This window comes from Peromyscus californicus, unplaced genomic scaffold, assembly GCF_007827085.1.
Source record: "Peromyscus californicus insignis strain IS unplaced genomic scaffold, ASM782708v3 Scaffold_23__1_contigs__length_62951481, whole genome shotgun sequence".
Classification (NCBI taxonomy): Eukaryota; Metazoa; Chordata; class Mammalia; order Rodentia; family Cricetidae; genus Peromyscus; species Peromyscus californicus.
This window is the reverse complement of record NW_026294534.1, coordinates 18313258-18338677: the sequence shown is the minus strand read 5'-3', so window position 1 is coordinate 18338677 and position 25420 is coordinate 18313258. Positions and strand designations below refer to the sequence as shown.

Genomic DNA, 25420 nt, shown 5'->3' with positions numbered 1-25420 from the left:
GCCCAGCCAAGAATGACATTCTTTCGCATGCTGCAGTGAGCAAGCCTTGAAAACATACTGCATGGAAGAAGCTGCTCATAGAAGATGGCATGTTACAGAATTGTATCGGGAGCATCCAGGTCTAAAACCACAGAAGCAGGAAGATGAGTGTGTGTGTGAAGGGCTGGTAGCAGGGCAGGGTTGAAGAATGGGAACTGACTGACTACTATTGGAAGTGTGCTGAGATCACACAATGGGAGATGTTTACACAACAGTACTCCCTGCTGAGTTGTGTCCAAAGGGAAAAACTGAAAAGATTGACCATGAGGCCGAAAGTTTCTGGGCCTCTCCCTTGATGAGGGCAATTGTGGTCAACCTCAGGGGTAGTTACCATGGAGTGGTCCGGAAGTACAGAGTCCAGAGAGGACACTGAATACAAGAGAGGATGTAAAACACAAAATCCTAATTCCTTGTCCCATGTCAGAGACACCTTTCTGCACCCTAACGAGGAACTGTCACTTGGCACAGATTCGAAAAAGAAATATCCAAAGAGAAGTGAAATGGGACTAACCACATTGCTATAACTGGTAAAATGTGTGCTCTGTGCCTCTACATGCTTCTGCAAATGGGCTTTAAATGCTCCAAAAGTCTTGACATGGTTTGTTTTTTTTTTTAATTCCCACAAAAAAAATCTATTTTTATAATTATTTCAGGTCTGGAAGGGAGAAGCCAAAAAATCGTAAAAATAACAACACACATGACTGTATAAGTGACATGCATATGATTCCCTGAAACTGGAGTTACAGGTGGTTGTGAGCCACCTGATGTGGGTCCTGGGAACTGAACCTAGGTCCTCTGCAAGAGCAGTAAGCATTCTTCTAGCATCATGAGTGGCTATGTGAAGGTCTAATCATTTGCACTGCGCAGTGTAATCCCATCCCATCAATGGCCATTTGGATTGCTCACACAATTTTGCAGCTAGAAACAATTTTGTCACAAATTGTGCCTGTTCTCTTTCACAAGTGATGGTTTCTTTGGGAATAGACAGCAGTGTGGATCTGCAGAGTCCTCATCCCTGGACACCTTTAACTTCCACAGAAGATTAGCAGTAGCCTCTTCACGGTGCCAGCAACAGGAGACTTTTTAGGGGGGTGTATCTTTCCCTCTAGTTAGTGAACGTCTAGAGCTTGTGCGTGTGCGGGGGAGGCTCTGCAGTCTTGTTTTGTTACCCAGGAATCTCCTAGAAAGTGGACAGAGACCTGTAACACCCGTTTGCACGTTGAAAGGCTAGGATGCAAGAATTTAGAATGCTGCTCAGGAAGGTGGTGAGGGTGAATGAAGGGAAGCAAAGGCCACTCTTCTGGATGCTTCTCCCCACAGAACGGAAACACGGGCGCAAAGGCTAGAAAACAGCCAGGCAGCAAGCACTCTGTGGCGCTAAGCACGGCTCTAGCTAGGCACACACTTTCCCTCGGAGAGGGGCGGGGCTAGGGAAGACAGGGGGCGGGGACTACGGAGGCTCGGCCACGCCCTCCCCTGCGGGACCGCGGCGGTGACGACACCGGAGCGGCCATGAAGGGCGGGTCGAGCTCGCGCAGGCGCCCGGCGGAGGAGCGTAGCTCGGCAGCGGGGACCGAGGAGCGCAGCTCGGCAGCGGGGACCGAGGAGCGCAGCTCGGCAGCGGGGACCGAGGAGCGCAGCTCGGCAGCGGGGACCGAGGAGCGCAGCTCCCCGAGGCAGGCGGCAGGCGGCATGGGCGCGGGCCCGGTGCTGGCCGCGCTGCTGCTGGCCGGCTCGGTGCTGAGCGCCGCGCTGCTGGCCCCCGGCCGCCGGGCCGAGCCAGGTGAGCGACCGACCGCGCGCGCGGGCTCGGGGCGGCGGGGACCGCGCGTGGGCCTGCCCGGGACGTCTCCCCACCACCCCCGGGGCACAGGACCTGAGCGAGGCGCCGGGGCCGCTCTGGGGTGGACCGCAGTGCCGGCGGCGTCGCCACGGGAGCTGCGACCCCGGCAGCCCGGGCTCGGCCTGGCTTCCCAGGTTCGGTTGCGGGAGCCCGGGGTGGGTGCTCAGTCCGTCCCCGAAACCACCAGGGGAAAGGGTGGGAAAAATAGAAATTCTCGACCCCTTCTTCTCAGGACCCCAGGGTCCTGCAGCACCATTTCACAAACTCCCCGAGCTAGTTTGGCTGGAGGACGGAGGCAAGTGGACAAACCCCCTTTGCGCATTGTTTTGGATAGGGCCTGTCATCCGGCGAGGTGTGTCGCCTGCCTCTTCCCCACCGTCCACCCCCTTTTCCGTATCAGAACTTGGATGGGGTGTCTTTGTGAAATACGCCCCTCCACCTTCCAAACGTTAAAAAAAAATATTGAAATAATGCAAAAAAAAAAAAAAAGTACAAAGGAAGCTGTAAGAATTCAGGACTTTAGGAGTCTTGTTGGGAGGAGAGGTTTTAAAAAATCATGCCGAGTTTGGAGTCTGGTCAGGGTCTTTGAACTTTTTGTTGCTGTTGTTTTTGAAGCTTCCCGGGGCAATTCTGATGTTCAGCTAGGACTCGGTATGGTCCTGAGTAACGTAGTAACAATGGCCAGAGCTTTGCGAGTCTAGAACCCACAAGGGGAACCGAAGCATGAAACGCGCCACAAAAGATGAAGGAATGGCGGTACAGTCATCCCCACCACGAAGGGATGCTGAAGTATAGAGAAAAGATGAACAGGTGCACAGGGAGTGACACCAAACTCAAAAAGGAAGACCGTCAGAAATGAACGATAGACTGGAGAGATGTCTCCAGGTTAAGCCTACTGGCTGCTCTTCCAGACAACCCCAGTTCGATTCCCAGCACCCATATGGCAGCTCACAACCATATATGACTCAACTTCTAGGGGTTCTGATGCTGTCTTCTGGCCTCTTCGGGGACCAGACACTCATGTGGTATATATACATGCATGCAGGCAAGGCACCTAAACACACTTTAAAAAAAAATTAACAGGAGAAATGAAAAAGAAAATTACGAAAAAGATAAAAAAAAAAAAAAAAACCCTAAGGATACCTGGGTTTAGGAAGGGGGTTAAATAAGCACTCCAACAACTCTCAGGATAGGAAAATAGTCACTCGGGAACATTTGGAGGATATGTTCAAATTCGGTTTTCTTTTTATCAACTGAAAAGTGAGGGAGACATCCAAAGGCTGGTTGAGAACCAGAGGCTACAAAGCAGATACAATTCCTCTCTGGAGTGTGGTAATCCAGACATTAGCTGCTACAGCTGACTGGCCTCCACTTAGACCTGCCTGCTAGCAGGTCCTAACCGGAAGCAAGTTGGTTGATTTCTCTAGGTCTCACAGTGGTGCCTGCCTGGAGCTCCAGCTATCTGGGAGACTGAGGCAGGAGGATCCCTAGAACCCAACAGTTCGAGATCAATCACTGCAATGCAGAGAAACCCCAACTGGAAGAAAAAAAAGACACTAATACATTGTATAAGACTTTTGGGATGTGGCACATAGTTAGAAAGTCATTGTCAGCCCCACTGAATAGTACTGGAATTTCACAGTACTTTTGAGATTGTATTAAAATCTTTGAGGGGTTGGGGATTTAGCTCAGTGGTAGAGCGCTTACCTAGCAAGCACAAGGCCCTGGGTTCGGTCCTCAGCTCTGGGAAAAAATAAATAAAATAAAATAAAATCTTTGAAAGACTATTTTGGGAGGAAAACTTCACTCATGAAAGTTCATTCTCTAGGTCCTTTGTAAATAAATAAATTAATTAAATAAATAAATAACATACAAGGCTGACAAAATGTCTCAGCACTGAAGCGTGTTGTCAAGCCCGACTGCTGAGTTCAGTGCCTGAAGTCTACATGGTGAGGGGAGAGGACACCCCAGTCCCTCAGTGATTATCATCTCTGTGCCACCCTCATGATGTCACCTAGCCAGCCAGCTGTGACCTGGACCTCTTGAATGAATGCTGAAGCCGAGAGTCTTTCTGCCCTTGAGTCTTCTCACAGACTTCTTACCCCTTCCCAATCTGCTTGAAAGCTGGAAGGAGATTCAGGATCCCCCACCAGAAAGATGAGGCACAAGAGGTCTCAAAATATAAAGAGGCAGAATGGCCCAGGAGTCTTGCCCACCTGCAGGTGTGAGTTGGGAGGGAGGGCTGCAGTCTGCATTTCTGTTTCTTGGTTTTTTTTGTTTTTTTTTGGGGGGGGGGGTTCGAGACAGGGTTTCTCTGTGTAGCTTTGGAGCCCGTCCTGGAACTCACTCTGTAGTCCAGGCTGGCCTCAAACTCACAGAGATCTGCCTGGCTCTGCCTCCCGAGTGCTCGGATTAAAGGCGTGCGCCACCGCCGCCCGGCTGCATTTCTGTTTCTTTTACTGCGCCAGTCAACGTAAGTGGGATTTTGTTACAGTTATTAGGATCCCAAGATTATAGGCCTGGCATCCGCCCTTGGCTCTTTTGGCCTTGGGTTGGAGGCTGTTGGAGTGGCTTCAACAGACAACTGGCAAGTGCAGGAGGGTGTAGCACGTGGGGCCCGATCATCTCCTATCAGCTATGGTGCTGGGAGAGCTGAATGACACCTCCATGTAGGTGCAGCAGTCGGTGCAGGCTGGACTGTTTCTAGATGGTGTTGCCCAAAGGAGTGTGGCCGTGCCCCGGCTGCTTGTTGCTGTGCATCACGTGCTGGTGGTCAGGTTGGGCGCCCTGATTGGATCTTGACCTTGGTACGCCTTCTCAGTGAGGTCACCGGGCTGGACTTTGAGGGTGATGGTCTTGCCTGTCAGGGTTTTCATATACATCTGCATCTGGGTGTCTCCTCGTGTGATGTTTATGTGTATGGGTGTTTGGTCTGCGTGTGTGTCTCTGCCGGAAGAGGATGTCAGATCTCCTGGAACTGCAGTTACAGATGGTTGTGGGGTTGTCGTATGGGTGCTGGGTGTCGAACTAGTGTCCTCTGGAAGAGCGTTTAATGGCCGAGCCATCTCTTCAGCCTTTAATGTCTCCTGTTGCCTCCTTGGAGAGAGAAAGCTGCAGTCTGCATTTGTAACAAGCTGTTGGGGTTGAGCTCATAACTAATGTGGTAAAGTCTAGACGTGGGAATAATAGACTCTTGGTTCAGCTCAGTGATTTCACTGAATGGCTGTGACTGTGGGCATGGGCAAAGCTGTGAGCTTTGTTCTCCGGCAAAACAGAAAATAACCTAGCTCATGACGTCATTATGGTGTGGAGACACCTCAGTTCAGTGAATGTTACCTCCTCACACACACTGGATATGAATGATGCTGATGGAACCTCAGTTGTAGTTGACCATCTGTGCCAAAGGGCATCTGTGTGGAGTTGCACACAGGTACATCTGCACACTTGGGGCAGTGTGCTGGAGACCCCAATGCTCCAGTCTGTAGGTATTTGTGAAGCGCTGCTGCTGGGCTCTGGCTGTCTGTCACCCTCAGGTGCTTTGGGTTTTTGCAAATTTTCTTTCTGATTTATATCAGATGTAAATGAAAAGAGGAATGTGGAGCTGAAGATGGATCAGGCTTTGCTTCTTATCCACAATGAACTGTTGGGAACAAGCCTCACTGTATACTGGAAATCTGACTACTGTTACCAAGTAAGTTTTGTATGCATCCTCACTATTGGCCCTGGGGCTTGTTTGATACACTCTTCTGATGTCCTAACATCTAAGCCCTTTTCTTGTTCCCTTCAGATTTACAGGTACGGAATGGTTAGCAGTGATAGGTATCGCTCCCTTCTCCTTTCTTAAAAAAAAAGTTATTTATTTGAGTACTCACTGCTAGGCCACATGTAACAGGAATTCTTATTAAAAATAAAATTTTTGTCTTGTTTTTTGAGACAGGGTTTCTCTGTGTAGCCCTGGCTGTCCTGGAACTCACTCTGTAGACCAGGCTGGCCTCAAACTCAGAGATCCACCTGCCTCTGCCTCCTGAGTGCTGGGATTAAAGGTGTGCACCACCACCACCAACTAAGATAATTATTCTTATCCATTAATTTCATTTTTAGAAATTTACATTTTTAGAAATTTATTAAGGAAAGAATTTAAAAAGAACAAGAACCTCATGTGTGGATATTTTAAAACAATCTGTTTATATGACAAAAATGTAAGGCTGCAGTAGAAAAGCTTTGAAGACATAAGTACCCACAGTTATCATAGTTGGTGATATATGTGTATTAAATAGAAATATGTAACATCAGATCCTGTAAATTCAATTGTTAAATAATACTCATGGAAACAATAGGAGGCAAGATTTAAAGTATTTATTTACTTGTGAAAAGTTTACTTATGAATAAAGATCGTTTAACTCCATCCTGGCAGTCATCATTTTAATATAAAATGGGTAAATTTTATCTGAATTACTATAGTTTAAGTTTTTTAAAGTACAAGGAAAAGTTAGGATTTTTCTCTTGGATATTGTGTCCCTCAACCACTGAGAGACTTTCGAGACGCCTAACAGGACGAGAGGTGTAGTTAATGGGAAAGACTGCCTAACAGTGCAAGGCCGTGGCTTTGATCCCCAGCACTGCCAAACAGCAGCAGCAGCAGCAGCACCACCCTGACACTGCGGACACCCCGACACTGTGCCTGTTGTCTCTGTCTCCACAGTGCGCCTTCCAGCCTCTGGTGAACGTCTCTCACGGTGGCAGGCCTGCAAAGCCGAGCGTGGCAGCCGTCTCCGTGAGCACCCAGCACGGGTCCATCCTGCAAGTTAATTATACCGGGGGAGAGACGGCAGCTTGCAGGTCTGTGCCTGCTCGTCATGGTCGGACTTGAGTCTGCTTTTTTTTCCTCCATGGTGTTTGTTCTTCCTCTCTTTCAAACATGTTTTCTTAATCTTCCCGATCTGTTTATAAGAATTCCCATTGCTCCTCACTGATGGTGTTACCAGAATCTAGCTTAAGTGGGTCTCAACCTTCCTAATACAGTTCCTCATGTAGTGGTGACCCCCCCCAACCATAAAATTATTTCATTGCTACTTCGTAAGTGTAGTTTTGCTGCTGTTATGAATTGCATTGTAAATATCTGAGATGTAGAATAACTGATATTCAACTCCATGAGGGTCATGACCCACAGGTTGAGAACCACTGGTCTAGCTCCTTCCTTATTTCCTGGTGTAACCGTGTGCCTTCATTTTACCTGCTCTTTTTAGGCTGGAATACAAATTTGGAGAATTTGGAAACTATTCCCTGATGGTACAGCATGCTGCCACTGGAGCCAATGAAATTGCCTGTGACCTGGCTGTTAATGAGAATCCAGTCGACAGTAACCTTCGTAAGTATATGTTTCTTTGTTAATTTCTTTTTTTTTTTTTTTTTTTTTTTTTTTTTTTTTTTTTTTGGTTTTTTCGAGACAGGGTTTCTCTGTGTAGCTTTGCGCCTTTCCTGGAACTCGCTTTGGAGACCAGGCTGGCCTCGAACTCACAGAGATCCGCCTGGCTCTACCTCCCGAGTGCTGGGATTAAAGGCGTGCGCCACCACCGCCCGGCTTCTTTGTTAGTTTCTTAAGTTTGTGTTTTCAAAGTTTTCAGGCTTGTTGCGTCTGACGCTTCATGACGTGTTCATTAATTTAAAACATGGATTATATATTGCCTCTACCATCTGTTTATGGTACAGTTGTAGTTTCTTTTTGGTGCTGGGGATTAAAATCAGGACCTCAGACGTGCTGAAGCATGTGCTCTACTGTTGGCCTATACCTCCAATCCCAGTTTGGTGTTTTACTAAGAAAATTACATGATGTAGCACCATATTTTGATGTTGCTAGGTCTGCGCATGCATTTTTACAGAGCACACGCTTTGAAGAGTCCATACAGTAGAAAGAAGCTAGAAAGAAGCAGTTAACTTTCTGTTTGGGGATTTAGGGCACAGTGTTTCTTGTGAGCCTTGACACTGACAGCTAACTGAGGTTCCCTTACAGTAAGCATCCTTCATTTTCTTATAACTCCACTGCAGAACATCTGTCACCTTGAGCCCTCTCTAGATATTAATGTGTGTGATGCTCTGTAAGGGACAGCAAGGAATCTTTGCATCATTAATAAACTCTGTTTACAGAGAGCTAAGAGTGACGTTATTTTAAAAGAATGTAGAGCTGTTACCCACGGGGCAGTATGGGACAGCTTAAGCAGTTAAAAGAATAATGAGACCCAGCAAGATGCTGGGTCCAGCAGGTAAAAGCATTTGACAACAAGCCTGAGGATCCAAATTCAGTTCCCTGAATCTCACATGGTAGGAGAGACCAGACTCCTACAAGTTGTCCTCCGGCCTCCACACACGCACAGTGCAGCACTCAGACATAACACACCAAACAGTTAAAAAATATGAATGTCACTGATGAAAAAACAACATATAAAAAGTATAAAAACACAGGGTTACTACGGAACAAAGAAGACAAAAATAAAAGCAATACTTGAGTTGCCTTTGGAGTAACGGGCACTTAATTTGGACAGTAATTTACAGTTGTCAGTTGAGGGCCAGCGAGATGGCCCAGCAGGTGAAGGAGCTTATTGCAAAGCCTGAACCTGGCACCCACTGTTTGCTCTGACACCAAATACACAGGCCTTTGCCAGCTTAGCCAATCTGTGTCCCATGGGCAGCTGCAAGAGGTGCCGCCTCAGGGTGTGCATGTGTCGCGTGGTCAGTTGTGGGCGAAGTCTCCTTGGTGTGAAAGAGTTATGGGTACCTTTGCATGGCACCGTCTGTGAAAAAGTTTCTGAATACCCTTTATCTAGCTCTGCGTATGTCCTTAAACTATGTAATCATACCATAATTTCCCTGTATATAATGATCGGGACCAGAAACTTAACATTGACACAGCACCGCTCTGTAGACATCTAGACGTCCCAAGCTGTCTTTTTTTTTAACATACATTTGTTTATTGATTGTGCTGGGGTGCCACAGTCCACATGTTGTGGAATCACAGGACAGCTCTGGGGCTTTTGCTCTCTTCTGCCCCGTGGGTCTGGGGTCGGAACTCGGGTTGTCAGGCTTGGTGGCAAGGGCATCTCTTGCTGAACCATTTTCCTCGGTGTCATTTCTCGGGATCCGACCCAGGATCCCACGCTGCCTCAGCTGTGAGAACTGCTCTGTCCCTTCGGTGTCCCCCTGCCCTTCCTTTGTCTTCTTGACCTTGATGGTTTTGAAGAGAACTGGCTCTGGAGTAGACGGACCCTGTTGGATGTTTTCTCATGAGGAGGTAGAGGTTTTCCATCTGGGGGTAGAAAATTCCCCAAGGAGAGTTGTGTTCTCCTCCGTGTGGAATGACAGGAGACATCTGCGGTCCCCAGACCTTCTGCAGGACCCATATGTGTTATGAACATAGGGATGGAATGACACCATGTCTGGGCTTTAAAATATGCTAGCAAAACAAGAAGGGACTTAATACATGAGACCTAGCAATGCCATTTTTTTTTTCTGAAGATAGAACCCAAGTCCTTGAAAATGCAGGGTCCGTGCTCCGCTACTGAGCTGTGTCCCCAGCTCCAAGAGAGACGGTCTCTTGATAATAGTAATAAATCATCCAGGAGCTGAGTGGTAGATGGGAGTATATCATGACATGCTCCTGCATGCTCCATTCTTAATCGGTGATTCAAAGTTTAACATAAGAATGTGAGCTCTGCTCATATTTGTTCCAGCTGTCACTGACAGGGTAGTGTAATGCCCCAACAGCTCTGATCCTTACGATGGCATTTTGAGGATAATAGTGTTTTTGTTTTTTGTTTTTTTTTTCTTTTATAGCTGTAAGTATCGCATTCCTTGTTGGTCTAGCACTCATCATCGCGATATCTTTCCTGAGGCTCCTGCTGAGGTAAGTTGTTGAGGGGAGCGTGACTAGGAAGCAGACCCAGAATAATGTACCCAGAAAGGGAAATTTGGCCCTCAACTCACCGTCTTCCTTCTCAGGACAGTCCCCAAAAGCAAACACACATAGCTGACCATTATTGTGTGTTTAATGAGCGTTTGTGCATCTGCCGTGTCTGTTCTAGTCCTGGGCATCCGAGCAGACGCTAACGTAGAATCTGACCATAAGGCATGCTCGTGATGGTGCAGATGGGCTTTTGCCTTCCATTCTCCCAACATGGCTGCAGAGGAAGATGTTTGAGAGACATTTAGTTCCTAAAGAACCTCCGGGATTGAGTTTGGTTAGTAGAGGTGGTTTCTAATATTTTTCGGAGAAGGCTGCCACACTGGAATCTCCTCCTCTTCTCTGCTTCTGAGTTTTGACGACCCCTCCACTCCATCTTTCTCTGCTCCCCATGAGCCCAGGGGTCAGGGGGCCAAAGTGCAGCACCAGGACAGCACGTAGCTCAGGACCTCAGCATGAACTCCCTTTCCTGTGAGCAGAAGCATCTGAGTGGAGAGGGCATTTGGCCTTCTCTGCCTAGTTAACAGTGATCCTGGTGAGTGAACCAGTGGACAAAACAAGAAAAATGGAGCAAACCGGATCCTGGTTTAATCAACTTGAAGATTTAATTAATTTATTTTTAAAAAGTAGTTTGTATCTGTCTGTCTCTCTGTCTGTTTGTGTATCTGTCCGTGTGTGTGTGTGTGTGTGTGTGTGTGTGTGTGTGTGTGTGCGTGCATGTTTGCGCGTGTGCATGCGCACCCACAGAGGCCAGAGACATTGGATCTCCTGAAGTTGGAGTTAAGGTAGTTGTAAACCACCCAGTGTAGGTGCTGGGACCCAAACTCAGGTCTTCTTTAAGAACAGAATACATTCTTAGTTGCCAAGCCATCTCTCTGGCCCTTCAATCAACTGTAAAGGAAAGTTCTTTCATGTTTTAAAGGGAAGAAGAGTGGTCATTGGACACACACATGTAGCCCCAACAATTGGAGGGTAGAGGAAGGAGGATCTTGAGTTTGAGTTCAAAGCCAGCCTTGGCTCCAGAGTGAAACTCGGCCTTAGGAAGGAAGGAAGGACGGACAGAAGGAAAGAAACACTGCATTTTCACATGTTCATCCCGTTAGGGTCTTGGGTCTCCTGAAGGACCACATCATTAGTAAGCTGTGTTCTGTAACGAGTCTTTCTCTGGCCTGCCAGCAAGCTCCCAAGTAATGACATGGAGACTTATTATGAAAGCTCGGCCTATAGCTTAGGCTTGTCCCTAACTAACTGTTATAACTTAAGTTAACCTCTTTATGTTAAGCTACGTTCTCTCATGTGGCATTATCTCTCTTCCATCTTGTACCTCCTGTTTCCTCTCTGTGTCTCTTGGTGTCTCCTGCCCCTCGATTCTTTCTCCTCTTCCGTTCTTTCCCTGGAAGTCCCACCTCTTCCTCCTGCCTAGCTATTGGCCGTTCAGCTCTTTACTAAACCAGTCACAGAAATTATCTTCACATAGAGTACAAATGCCCCTCAACAGTGTTCAGATTGGGAGAATGAAAATATAACCGTAGTTTGGCTGCCTTGAGGGAGCTTATGTATTCTGAACTTTCTAGCTTTTTGAGTGTTGGAAACTGTTTCATCCTGTGTCTAAGAAACCTGACCTTATCACGCGCTGCTTGGATGTGAACATTTGACTCAGCAGCTTCCCGGGAAGAAAGTAGAATTCTCGCTGTTTCATTTCCTTGGAGTCAGTGATTAGCTTGTCAGTCTTCTGGTAAGATGGACCTGCTGTTTTAATATAGCAGTGTGCTTTCTCTTGGTGCTTTTCATGTGGATGGATCTGCCCTTCGCTCCATAGTGACAGACAGCTGGAATGAGCTGTTCGCAGGGAGGAGACGTGCATCTTGTCATCTCGCCCTCTGTGTAGTTGGACTAATCTTTGCCTCTCCTGGCGAGGGGGTGTGGACTGAATGCTCTGGCGGGAGGGGCGCTAACGGCCTCCCCTTGCCCCGTTGTTTCCCAGTATCCCTGTGTAAGTTCAAGGACGTTTCAAGAGTGTCCCCCTTCCCCTTGGAGAAGAGGCAGTCAAAGATAAGTGTTTGTTTGTTTTAAGCGTTTCAACTTCTCCATTTTGGTGCTTCCTTGCCTGTGTCTATTTTAATGTTCTCATGTGATGGTGATGTGAGCAGTGCTGTGTGGACCGGAAGTGGTCCTGGTGTGTAAGAGGAGACACAAGTGGAAACGTTCGCTGTGTGGAATATGTGTGGGGCTCATCTGCACACTTGAAGTGTGAAGAACACCTCTAGCCAGGGAAACTGAGCCGGCGATGGGACCGTGGTAAGGAATGTTGCTGTCATTCACATGCAGTGATGGGAGAGGCCTGCGCCATGGCACTGGCCTCCAAGCCTGACCACCTGACCAACTCCAGTTCCACATGGACGAGAGAAGCAACCCCGGCAGGTTGTCCTCTGACCTCCACACCATGGCATGTGCACACCTCCCCCACATTCTAAATAAACTCAAGAAAATCACTGTAAAGTATAATAACATCATGACTGTGTTTAGAAATAAAACAGTTTTTCCCTTTTACAGATACCTCAGTGTTTATGGATGAGGTGATTTTATGCCTAGGCTTTCTGAAAATTCTAAAAGGCAGTGAGTCAGGAGGGGAAGTTAAAGTAAAATTGCCCATGTGTGGATATTTGAAGCTCAGTGACTCATGTATTTATTAAAACATGGGCGGCTTCGTTTTAAAGCAAGCTGAGATGTAATTTTTGGGTTTTTTTTTTAAGACAGGGTTTCTCTGTGTATCTCTGGCTATCCAAGAACTCACTCTGTAGATCAGGCAGGCCTTGAACTGAGAGATCCACCCTTTTCTGCCTCCTGAGTGCTGGGACTAAAGGCATGCAACACCATGCCCTGCAAAATACTCTGTTTAAAAAAAAAAGTGTGTGTGTGTGTGTGTGTGTGTGTGTGTGTGTGTGTGTGTGTGTGTGTGTAGCAGGGGCATGCACATGTGTGGAGGTCAGAGGACACCTCTTGGGAGTCACTTCTCTCCTACCATATGGGTTCCTGAGATCAAACTCGGTTGTCAGATTAGGTGGCAAACCTCTTTACTTGGTGAGCTGTCTTGTGGGCTGGAGATCTTTAGAAAGATGTATGCCCAGGTAGAAATCTCACCTTAAAGAAAATCAATGAGTGGATTTACCCTTTTGCCAACCGTACAAATGGATTTAATTTTTAAATTAGGTCGACCATGCAAAGAGAAGAATTGGATCATTGCCAACGAATGCTCACTCCAGCTTGCTCGGTGTGCACGGGTGCATTTGTTTGTAGCTGCAGTGTGCATTGTATGTAGCTGCAGTGTGCACGTGTGCATTTGTATGTAGCTGCAGTGTGTACATGTGCATTTGTATGTAGCTGCAGTATGTACATGTGCATTTGTATGTAGTTGCAGTGTGCACATGTGCATTTGTATGTAGCTGCAGTCACATAGACGGTGCTTTTTGCTTTTGTATGTAATCGCCCATCTCATGTGTGTTCTGTGGAGTCATTCCTGGGTTGAGTGGTCATAATTGTTGCCGTGTGCTTGACTTCTGATTTTAATAGCAGTCAGAACCCTGGTGGCAGAGAGCACTGTCTGGTGAGATTTTCACAGCTCTTTGAGTCTCCACCATTATTAACTCATGAGGCTACTACAAACTTTGATCTCTATTTTGCCATTTCTAAAAAACTTTCATAAAGTTAATGGAACTTAAATTTTATTTTAATATCTAGTCATTTTGAAGATATTACCATTCAAGAAAGAAAACTAATGGAGACTTTTTTGTTTTTTAATACAGGTTGGATGACTTCACTAATTGGATTTCTAAGGCAATAACTTCTCGAGAAACTGACCGCCTCATCAATTCTGTGAGTTATTCGAGTTTACATGTGTTGTCTGGGAGGTTTTTCTGAATTTGAATTTATAATTTCCCTTTTAGTGAGCATTACTGTCCAGCTGAATACACTTTAATTATGTCGTGGAAAGCCAGACTGTATGTCCTGAATGTTTTCCCTGTGCTGATTTCCTAACCCAGGGCCTGTGCATGCTGCACAGACGCTCCACATGGAGCACCATTCCTCATCAGGACCTCGATTCCTCTTCCTGTCTGATAGTCCCGGCATGTGGGATTGTCAGAGTAAGCCAGCATTCCTGCATGCCTGCTTGTCTACCTGCTTCATTTTCCTTTTCATTCTCTCTCCTTAGGAGACAGGGTCCCATGTAGCTTAGGCTGACCTCTAACTTTCTATGTAGTATATAGCTAAGGATAGCCTTGAACTCCTGATCCTCCTTTTGTCCACCTCCTGAGGGATGAGGTTACAGGCATATGTCATCTTGTTTGATTTTGTGGTACAGGGAATCAAACCCAAGGCCTCAAACATGCTAGGGAAGCACCTTTCCAGTCATCCCAGCCCCCTCACATCTATTCTCTATTTTATTACTTGTTTATTAATGCATGTGTATGAGAGAGACACATGGGTGTGAGTGTGTGCATGCACGTGCAGTGCCTGCATGTAGCGCTCAGAAGACAACCTTTGGAAGTAGATCTTCTCCTTCCACTGTGGGCTCTGGGGTGAGGCCTGCACGGCAGCCACTTCGGCCTTGGCCGTCTTGCTAGCCCCCAGCATGTGTCCTTAATAAAGAGTAGCCCTGTCCTCAGCTTCTGTGGAGGTCCTGTACCCCTCTCTTTCTCAGTGAGGGTGGAAGTCTGGGGTGCCTTAAGATGTACAGTTTTCACGAAGCAGCCAGCCCTGTTGGAAAATGAGCTGAAACATCAGTATTAAATGTGTAGATGCCAATGGCCATTGCAGTGACTAATATACTGTGACGTTTGGACTAATAAGCAGTGCCCTTGTGTCCATGTCGGTTCTGGACGACCGAAGAACCAGTTCACACCTTATTTTTTTTGGTGCAGGGGGCTGAACATGCGATCTTTCACGTGGTAGGCAAGCATTCTGCCACTGAGTTACACCCTCGGCCCCAGAACCATTTCTTTGTGTCACTATCAACATGACTCCCAGCAAACTCAGCAAAGGGCATAAAAATGCGAATAAGGCGGAGAATCAAACCTCTGAATGGGATCCTTACAAAACCAAGTTGTTGTCCCAAAGTTCCCCTTGCTTTTCCACTCTAGTTTCAAATAATGAAATCTGTTCCTTAGCCTCATTAAGTACTGTCTCTTGCTCTCTTTCTTTGGAAGGAGCTAGGATCCCCCAGCAGAGCAGACCCTCTCAGTGGGGACTGCCAACCCGAGACGTGCCGCACATCTGCCTTGCCACACCGTCTCCGAAGTGTGGACACATTTAGGGGGTAAGTGAGGCTCACAACCTGGTGGGGACCGGTCCATGTCAGATTTTGTAGTCCCACACAAGCCCGTTCTTAGCTGAAGGTATTTGGCATATTTTTAATTTTCTACGCTGGCGGAGTGTTGCACTCAGCACTCGGGCTGAAGCAAAAGGATTGCTAAGAATCCAGAGCCAGCCTGGGACACCTAACAAGACCCTTTATCAAAAACCAAAAAGGAAAAGTAGTGTCTGTGGCCTCTTTCCTTGGACTTGTCGTGATAAGGGGCCAGAGTATAGGCAAACCACTTACTTAGTCATTCGGAGGTCCTTCCCCAGCACCACAGAAAGCAAACAGAAAAAGTGAAACAAAAGACAAGGGCCTCGTGAGGTTGAGAGAGAAGAATAATGGAGGAACATGGCCAGAACAGTTTCCACTAGTGTGGTTCGTAGTCTGGGCAAGTGGCTGTGTTTGGGCCACCCTGTCTCACTGTGTCTAGTGAGAAGCAGCAGCTGGGAAGGTGTGCCAGCCCACAGCTGCATCCCGCCCTTCAATACTAGAGCGCCTTGAATAACAAACCCTCTGATGGCAGATCCACAGTCGTGTCGTAACTTGTCACACTGTGCTTCTGGTACTCTGACAAAGTAGATAACTGTACAGCCCAAAACCAGATACACAGTGTCAACTCTTCAATTTCTTCCATCTGAGAAGGACTGGCTTCTGCTGGTAGCCCTACATATCCTTCCCAGATTCCAGAGTCCCGAGGACCCTGTTGATAAATGGGCGCCGGGTCCTGTGTTGGGATAAGGTGCCCCTATCCAGAACCCTTAGAAGTGTTTCAGAGTTCCGAGTGTTTAATGTTCACACTGAGAAATCTTGTGACTGGGACCCAGGTCTAAGTACAAATTTACTTTTCTTTCCTGTATCCCACATGCATGACCTGAAAGTGACCTTAAACAGGATTTTCACTGTGCCTGTGGGTTGTTTGTTTGTTTGTTTGTTTGTTTGTGTCTTTTGGGGCAGAGTGAGGCATGCTGGGATTCATAGCAGGCTCTACTCAAGGACAGCAAAGACTGCGTCACCACCAGCAGCGTCTGCATTTTTACTGAGCTGTTGTGACAACAGTGTGGCATGTCCCACCTGTGGCATCACGGACGCATATGCTTTTCATAGGTGTGGGGAACCCACTCCCAGTTTTTCCCCAGGGTACTCTTGAGGAGAGAGGGATAAGAGATATTAGGTAGAAAGATAGAGGGAGAGAAACAGAAACACAGGATAGCCTCGGGAGGGCTGGCCCAATATCCACTGGCCCCTTCTGTATCTTCTAAAGGGCCTTTTATAGGAACGCCAAGGGGTGGAGCAAAAGACCTCCCCCTAGCACAGCCAAGTGCAGACCCTACCCAACCTGGTAACCACACATGTGGTCAAGCAATCTTCTAATGCAGCCCTGCTGGGTAAAGCAAGCTCTGATCTCACTAGGAAACCTTTGTGGGGCTCCACACATAGGTGTGTTTCACAGCTGGAGAAGTAGAACCACTGAGTTAAATAACTTTCTCATTCACTGAGCTGCTAAGTGGGAGAGTTATGCTTCTGTCACAAGGCACACACAGGCAGGTAGATCTCTCAGCTTGTCTGTGTGTTCCTTCTCAGGAGAGCACCAAAGGATAGCCTGTTCAGAGTCCATTTGAGTGTATTCTTTTTCCGTCTGTCTTCATTGACACTTGGAGATAAGAGTTTCATAGCAGGACAGAAACCAGCATTAAGTGCCTAGGATGTGCCTAACAAGAAAGCAAGACTCAGGCTTTGGACCTTCTGTTTTCTGAGTCCCAGGCTTCTCTGTCTTCTGTGACAGTCAGCCTGAGATACCGAAATAATTTAAAATGTCGCATTACTGGAAACATATCCCTTTGTTTTCAGATCAGAAAATTCAGTAGCATAGGTAGGGTGTGGTGGCGCATGCCTTTGATCCCAGCACTCAGGAGGCAGAGGCAGGCTAATCTATTTGAGTTTGAGGCCAGCTGATCTACAAAATGAGTTCCAGGATAGGCAGGACAGTTACACAGAGAAACTCTATCTTTAAAAAAAAAAATTGTTTTGTTTTGTTTTTTGTTTTTTTCTGAGACAGGGTTTCTCTGTGTAGCTTTAAAGCCTGTCCTGGAACTCAGTCTGTAGCCCAGCCTGGCCTCGAACTCAGAGATCTGCCTCCTCTGCCTCCCGAGTGCTGGGATTAAAGGCTTGTGCCACCATCACCCGGCGAAGTTTATTTTTAAGTGTGTGTGTGTGTGTGTGTGTGTGTGTGTGTGTGTGTGTGTGTGTGTGTATTAGTTAGGGATTCCTGGTCATGGCGCATCTGTGAGGTGAGAGACAGCTCACCAGACAGAATTCTCCCCTTCTGCTGTGTGGGGCTGTGGTCTTTAGGCATGTAGTGAGGGTCATCACTAGCTGCACCATATTTCCAGCCCAAGCGTACATTTTCTTGAGATATTGTTAGAAATGTTGGTGACAGAACGTCACCGTGTGGTCCCTCATAGTGACACCAGATAATCATATCTTACATTCTCCGCTTGTGTCACAGACTGCTCTGCAGAGTCGCACTGTTAGGTGACGCCCCTTGTCTGAAAGTGTCCGTCTGCACTTACGGATTTGTCGTCGTCACACGGCCCTTCCTTTGTTTGCCTTACAGGATAGCGCTCATCGTCATGGTCTTCGTGAATTATGGAGGAGGAAAATATTGGTACTTCAAACATTCAAGTTGGAATGGTAAGCTACCAGTCCCCCAGCCTCACCCCCCGACCCCCAGAACTGTGGACCAGAGGATGGCTCAACATTCCTGTGGGCGCCCCACCGGGGCCCTCGCAGCCCACAAGAACCACCCTGGGCGCCCCACCGGGGCCCTCGCAGCCCACTAGAACCACCCTGGCGTCCCACTGGGCCCTCGCAGCCCACGTAGAACCACCCTGGGCGCCCCACCAGGGCCCTCGCAGCCCACGTAGAACCATCCTGGGGCTGCTCAGAGCCCTTTGGTTTTGTTCTTCCGTGGATCTAGAGTGATTCTCTGTAATAACACAAAGACTGGATTTTTTTCTGCTGTGAGATTCTGTGTCTCTGTGGGAAACGTAAGACTTGGTTTTACATTATCATTGTTACAGTGTAGATAGCAGAGCTACCGTATTCTTGGGGTGTCTGCCCCTTCTAAGATTTAGAGTCCTTCTTGGGGTGCCACTGAGTCTGAGTGGCACTTGATAATAGCTATAAATCTGGGTGGGTAGTTGCTGGACAATGGGTATTTTAGAACCAGGAAAATGGCATGGAATACCTGATCATTACAGACACCGACTTTTGAGAACTTTTAGTTGTCTTTATTCTGGCCAGACAGAATATTTTGTTTGTAAAATAAATGTTTTTTACAATATAATTCTATAATATAGTTACAGAATATTTTTGTTCTGTAAAAGTCTGAGAAGCCTCTAAAAGATACTCATTATGTTTGACCACTGGTACCCAGATTCCATGCATGGAGGATGGAGTGTGCAGCTGATACAGCTCAGTACTCAGACCTGGAGTCCAGATGCTTGTAGAACCTGAATTGTGCTTAAGTTATCTATTGAAAACAAGAGTTATTACTTGGCCTTTTGCCTGAGGTCAGGTGTAAAACAAGACTCATGTGCTTGCAAAATTGCTCTTCAGGTCATGGTGCTGGCTGCCAACTTGAGTTCAGTCCCCAGGACCCACATTCCTACAAGTTGTCCTCTCTCTACACATGCCTCCCCATCCATAAATAAATACCTAAAGTTAACAGAAGAATTTAAAACAAGAGTCCTGTCTCCCATTCATCCCTAAACACCGGCTTCTCTCTTGTGTGACTCAGTGGTTTCTGTTATGACCCTTGCTGGACATTCTGCCGGAAGACATGGGTGTCTGGTGGAAGGAGAGAATGGGTTTTGACGAGTTCTGCGGGGAGGTCACAAACCCGTCCACAGACGTCTAGTTTGAATGGTTTATGATCAGGGAGCCCTCCCCGGCCCCAGGCCCAGTGACTGTATGTGGCTCCTGTCTGTGGGTTGTACTTTCTGTGGAAGTATGCGGGGAAACGTCCACCTTCTGGAATTGGGAAGTATTTCTGTCTTAGAACCCTCTTTCTCACTGCTGGTTCTCACGCCATTTTGCAGGACTGACTGTGGCCGACCTCGTCTTCCCATGGTGAGCTGACAGTATACTGCGAGGGTTAGACCCGTTAGTGATGCACTCCTGGCGCCGATACTGCGTTGGTGATAATAACAGGAAGGGGCAAAAGCACTTCCCCTTCCCCTTGGAGTCACTTAACCACAAGCGAGCCCAGACTTGAAATCTCCTGCTCGTTGGCTTCCACCTCCTGTGTGTCTGTTGCTTGAGTCTGGACCCGTGCCTGCTGGACGGCTGTGTCTGTCCCTCTGTCTGACTGTCGTGTGACTGTCCATTTCTGTCTGTGGGTGCTGTGTGTCTCCCTAACAAAGGACTTCACTCCGTGTTTGTTGAACGGCACCAATGGGGAAGGGATGGGATGCTTTACAGAAATCTTTAGTAGAGTTCTACAAGGGAGTAAGTCGCTGGCGCCAGCTGATCCCACCTGACACAGACAATAAGCGTCATTATTTATCAACCAGTACAGTAGTAGAGTAAAAGCACTCTTCCCTAGTGGACTCTCGGTCTTGTCAAGGCGTGTTTCCTGTATGATGCAGCACTTGTGTTTACCCCAAGGCTTTGAGCATTTCCAGTGCTTTGTCATCGGAGACGGTTCCAGGAGAATGTCTCAGATGTTGGCACTCCGTGTTTTATTACTACCATACACTCAAGGTTTGGGGAGAAATATTTGTTTTTTTGAGAGGATTTGGATAGGGCGAGTATTGTTTGCCTGAGATCTGGTAATGACTTCAGCATGCTGCTCTATGAGACAGCTGAATCCTGGAAGGGAAGCCAGGGGGACTGTGGGAGGCAGCAAAGCAAGCTGCGTTTCCCTAGCTCTGAGCCAATAACTAGGAAGAATATACTGTGGTTTTTTATTGGTTACTTTTCTCCTCAGTGGGACAAAATACCTCACAAAAGCAACTTAGAGGAAGAAGTTACTTTAGCTCAGAGTTGTGTAGCCGTGGAAATGGGAGGCAGCTTTCTCACACTTGAGAACCAAGCAGGAAGCCGAGTCTCGTGGCAGGAACAGGGCTGCTCCAGTCCTCTAGCCCCACCCTGCAGCCCTGTGCTGGCCCCGTAGGCCTGGCGTCCAGAAGGCCCCGTGATGGGGACCGACTGAACACGTGAGCCTCTTTGTTTTTTAAAGGAGGTGACTCCTTCCTACCAAATGGCCAGAGACAGAGAGAGAAACAAACTTGTTTTCTTTGAGGAGAAGGAAAGATTCGAATGTTTTGTTTCTGAAGGACTTGGATGGCGTGTTAATGCAAGCCCCTTGGATCCCAGTGTCCATAGCTTTCTTCTCTTATAAAGCTTGCAGGGTTGTCCATGGAAATCTCCTTTACTGTTAGCCAGTTTCCCTCCTACAGCAGGACTTGAAGATGTTCTGTCAAAATTCCCAGCTGATTCTGGCCCCCCCCTCCTCTGCCCCCCCCCCCCATATTATGACACTGTTTCTGTGATTGGCTGCTGTGGATGGATAGCATGTCACCTCTCTCCTATAAGATATTATGGATACATGTATAAAAATTGGAAATGGCCACCTACCAATAGCCTTTCTTTTTAGGTTTGTATTTATTATGGGAACTTCAACTTTCTTGTCAATGACCTCTATCCTACAACGAGGATCCTCAAAAATCAGACTGCTGGGGAAAATTGGATGGAGAAGTTTCCTGCTGATCTGTATAGGAATTATCATTGTCAACCCCAACTATTGCCTTGGTCCATGTGAGTGTCTCTGCCCCTTTGTTTATGTATAGTTAGGCTGGACTATGGAAAAGACTTGTTTTATATATGTCCATGCATATTAAAAAATATGTGTGTGTATGTATGTATGTACATATGTACACACACACACACACACACACACACACACACACACACACACACACATTTTCAGTGTTTGGGATCAAACCCAGGCCCTTGTACATGCTAGGCAAGCTTTTGGCCACTGAGCCCCACATGTCATAATCTAATGTAATTCTTCCATCCCAGATCCCTCCCACAGGACTAATTATTAGAGAGTATGTGTGCGTGCTGCTTGTATATTGTTGGGCATTATTACACCTAGCTTGGGAATTTAGTAATGGGAGGCACCTCTGTGACTCCTCCAATTCCTGTGATACGAAAGAAAAGTCAGGCTGAGTGAGGTTGAAGTCTTATTTCTGGGTCATGTCCATGTATGAAGGGACAGAGGAGGAAATGACCAGGTCACTTTGCTCTCTGACTCTGTCTCCTGGCCCTTTTGGTCCCACGGACTGTTAGTTTAAGAATCTGTCCTTGCTGGGTATGATGGCGCACACCTTTAATCCCAGCACTCGGGAGGCAGAGGCAGGTGGATCTCTGTGAGTTGGAGGCCAGCCTGGTCTACAGAGTGAGTTCCAGGACAGCCAGGGCTACCCAGAGAAACCCTGTCTTAAGAAAAAAAAAAAGGAAAAAGACTCTGTCCTTGCCTGTGTGCCAGCTGTCCTGCTGGGAAGGGGACTCTTCTCCTTGCTTCTGTGCTCTTCAGCGACACCAGGTAGTGACAGAGGATCTGAGCTCCTTGCTCTGTACCAGACAGATACACAGGGAAAGCAGCAGTTACTGTCCTGGGGGCTTGCCTTGTCTCTGGCAAAGGAGAACAGATACTTGCACATCAGCCAAGTCTAGCCCTCGGGCAGGAAGTGCCTAGAAACCTCAGCGGTTCTCCACCTCCCTCTTGCTGCGGGCCCTTTAATACAGTTCCTCGTGTGGTGGTGACCCCCAACCATAAGATTATTTTTGTTGCTACTTCATAACTGTAATTTTGCTACTGTTATGATCATCCTATAAATACCTGTGTTTTCCGATGGTCTTAGGCGACCCCTATGAAAGGGTTGATCGACCCCCAGGTTGAGAACCTCTGGCTTAGAGCGAGATCATTTTGCTGTATTCCACATGAAGTGTGCTCTTCCCAACCTCAGGGGAACCTTTATAGGGTTTGCTAGAGGCTCTCTTCCCCATACAGCCTGTAACCTGTTGTACAGGGTGAGCACTGGTTTGGGTTTGGTCTGCATGTTTCTGGTGACATGAGGGTTTTATCCATATTCCTAATAAGGAGCTGGATTCAGTGCCACAGGGAGTCCCTGCTTTATCCCCCTACTGAGTGAAGTTGGCTGGCGGCTTGTTTACAGAGGGTGCCACGTCCTCAGTCCACATGTATTCACGAGCTATGACAATTTACTTACAAATAACATAGGTATGGCTCCCCTGCAGGAGACAGTACTGTCTCGGGGTAAGATGCTGGCTTAGCCTTCGGGGGCTTGTGTCTTTGGCAGTGTCTTGGGATAAGGTGCGGATCCCGGGTGTCCTGCAGCGGTTGGGAGTGACGTACTTTGTGGTTGCTGTGTTGGAGCTCATCTTCTCAAAGCCTGTCCCTGACAGTTGTGCCTTGGTGAGAATCTTAACCTGTGTGTGGGGTGGAGGCGGGGAGCCTTGCGGGCTGTTTATCAGGTACTGTTCCCCTTCTTTTTGAGTCAGGGTCTTTCATTGGCCTGGAACTCCTTGGGTAGGCTTGGCTGCTTGGCCAGTGAACCCTAGGGATCCTCCTTTACATGGGTTCCTGGGATGGAACCATGGCCACCTGCCTTCTCATCCCCAGAAATCCTATTCTTTACATGAGGGGAAAATTCATGGTATGGTTTCCTGAATTTTTTTTTTTTTATCTTTTTTTAGTTTTCTGAATTTTTATATTACATAGTATACCACTGTACTTCTGCTAAGAAAATACTTTTTTCTGTTTCCATTAATTGTTTCCTTTTGTTTGCAGCAGTGAGACAGGATCTCACTCTGTAGACCAGGCTGGGCTTCAAACTCACAGAGATCCTCCTGCCTCTGCCTCCTGAGTGCTGGGATTAAAGGTGTGCACCATGCTCTCTATTTTTTTTTTCCTGATGTAGTACTAGGGATTAAACCCGGGGCCTCACATGTGCCAGGCAAGTGTTCTACACTGAGCTAACCCTCCAGCCCACGTATTTCTAACTAATGTTTTACAGTGATATTAAAACCCAGAGTGCAAGAACATCAGACATCATCAAACATGTTAGACCATATTGGGTTTGGTTTGGTTTGGTTTGGTTTTAGATAGGGCCTGTGTAGTCTAGACTGGCCTCAAACTCACTATGTTGCTGAAGGTTGACCTTCAACTCCTGATCCATCTGCCTCCACTTCTCAGGAGCCACTGTACCTCACATTGTTAGATCAGCTTGTGTGTGCAGGCCAGAGAACACCCTTGGGGGCCACATGTTCCCTTTCTGAGATTGGGTCTCTCACTGGCCTGGACCTAACCAAGTAGTCTAGGCTTGCTGGCCAGCGAGCCGAGGCCTCTACACTAGGGTTACAGGCCACACACCAGCCCTTTGTGTTTGTTCTGGGCTTGGATGGGGTCCTTAAGATATCAACTGAACCATCGCCCCAGCCAGATGATTTGTTGTTGTTGTTTTGTTTTGTTTTTCTAGACAGGGTTTCTCTGTGTAGCTTTTGGAGCCTGTCCTGGATCTCACAGAGATCCGTCTGCCTCTGCCTCCCAAGTGCTGGGATTAAAGGCATGCACCACCACCACCCGGCCTCAGATGATTTTTTTTTTTTATTCAACTGTAAAGGCCCCAAACCATTCACTAGGCATTTCCCAGATTCACTGTTGCTTCACATGCTCTGTTCTTGCCTCTCAGGAGAGAAGCTGTCTTTCTCTTCGAGACATCACTTGCAGCTGGCCCCAGTGGCTTATCGTTCTGATGCTGGAAAGCATTTGGCTGGCTTTGACATTCTTTTTACCTGTCCCTGGGTGCCCTACGTAAGTGACCCCTTCCCAGGTAATCCCTGTGTGTGTGTGCTCCTGTTTGTGTGTGGGAGTGCATGTGTGTGCAGGTGGGGGGGGGGGTGCATGTGTATGCGTCTGAAGGCTGGAGGACGGGGATTATTCCTCAGTGGCCGTTCCTGTTTTGAGACACAGAGTTTGCCAGGTAGGCTGGCCAGGGAGTCCCAAGGATCCACCTATCCCCACCTCTCCAGGGCTGGTGTTACAAGCGTGTGCCACCATGCATGGCTTTCATTTTTTTACATAAAAAATTATTTTATGTGTGTGAGTGTTTTGCCTCCATGTATCTCTGCATACCATGTGCATGCAGCACCCGAGGAGGCCAGAAGGAGGCATGGGATCCCTAGAACTGGAACCTCCATGTGGGTTCTGGGAATCAAACCCAGGTCCTCTGGAAGAACAGCTTGTGCTCTTAACCACTGAGTCATCCCTCCAGCCCCATGCATGGCTTGGCTGGCTTGCTGTCTCTGTCTTTCTCTCTCCTCCCTCTCTCTTTCCTCCCCTCCACCCCCCTTATGTGGGATCTGGAATCCAACTCCGGTCCTCAGGCTTACAGGGAAGCACTTTTCTGACTGAGCTGTCCCTCAGCTGTGGTAGTTCTTTCTGCATGTCGCTTTCTGGAGTCAGAGGTAAGGCTCTACAGCATCAAAATTTCTCTAGTCACAGGAGTTCTCTCACACTTTCCCCTCCTTTGAGGCTCTCTTCACATGGAGAAGAGGGTTGGTTGAGTCTCTCAGCATCACCCTGAGTAGAAAGCGGACCTGCCTTCCAGTGATGGCGGCTGCTGTCTGGTCAGAGAACACGGACAGGAGTTGAGGGGTCGGGCTGCTGTGGGCCGGTTTGTGTGAGGCTCTTTGGATCTGTCCCGTGGGGACCGCCACTGCTCAGCACTGTCCCTGCTGCGGTCCTGTTAATTAAGTATGCCTTTCACTTCCTTAGCGGCTACCTTGGCCCTGGCGGTATTGGGGATGAGGGGAAGTACCCTCATTGTACTGGAGGGGCAGCTGGCTACATCGACCGCCTGCTCCTGGGAGACAGTCATCTGTACCAGCACCCATCCTCCGCTGTGAGTGAGCCTTTCCTGTTCTTGGAACTGGAAAGTAGGGAAGTAGCAAGACCTAGCCAGTTGGACACCATTGAAGGACAGTGTGGTGGGAATCGTTGTTGTTAGAAAACTGGCTGGTTTCATGCCTCACATGTTCGCTCTGTTGGTAGGGGAGGGTATTTTTGATTGCGGAGAGAGACTGAACCATATAAAACAAGTAGCACTTTATTTAGCTCTTTAGGCCTCCAGCCCCA

The 25420-nt window shown here is 47.6% G+C and overlaps 1 protein-coding gene across 1 annotated transcript in view; it reads left to right on the top strand.

Annotated features, from left to right (window-relative positions):
* The first annotated feature begins 1655 nt into the window (after positions 1-1655).
* Hgsnat (heparan-alpha-glucosaminide N-acetyltransferase) overlaps positions 1656-25420 on the top strand; it is a 34544-nt gene continuing 10779 nt past the window's right edge. Inside the window, exons 1-13 of the mRNA XM_052751896.1 lie at positions 1656-1822; positions 5458-5573; positions 6585-6721; positions 7129-7250; positions 9710-9779; positions 13640-13709; positions 15041-15150; positions 17807-17883; positions 19293-19323; positions 20852-21012; positions 22584-22699; positions 23976-24097; positions 25061-25187. Coding sequence (XP_052607856.1) covers positions 1732-1822; positions 5458-5573; positions 6585-6721; positions 7129-7250; positions 9710-9779; positions 13640-13709; positions 15041-15150; positions 17807-17883; positions 19293-19323; positions 20852-21012; positions 22584-22699; positions 23976-24097; positions 25061-25187 — 1350 coding nt within the window. The 5' untranslated portion in view covers positions 1656-1731. The remainder of the gene's footprint in view (positions 1823-5457; positions 5574-6584; positions 6722-7128; positions 7251-9709; positions 9780-13639; positions 13710-15040; positions 15151-17806; positions 17884-19292; positions 19324-20851; positions 21013-22583; positions 22700-23975; positions 24098-25060; positions 25188-25420) is intronic.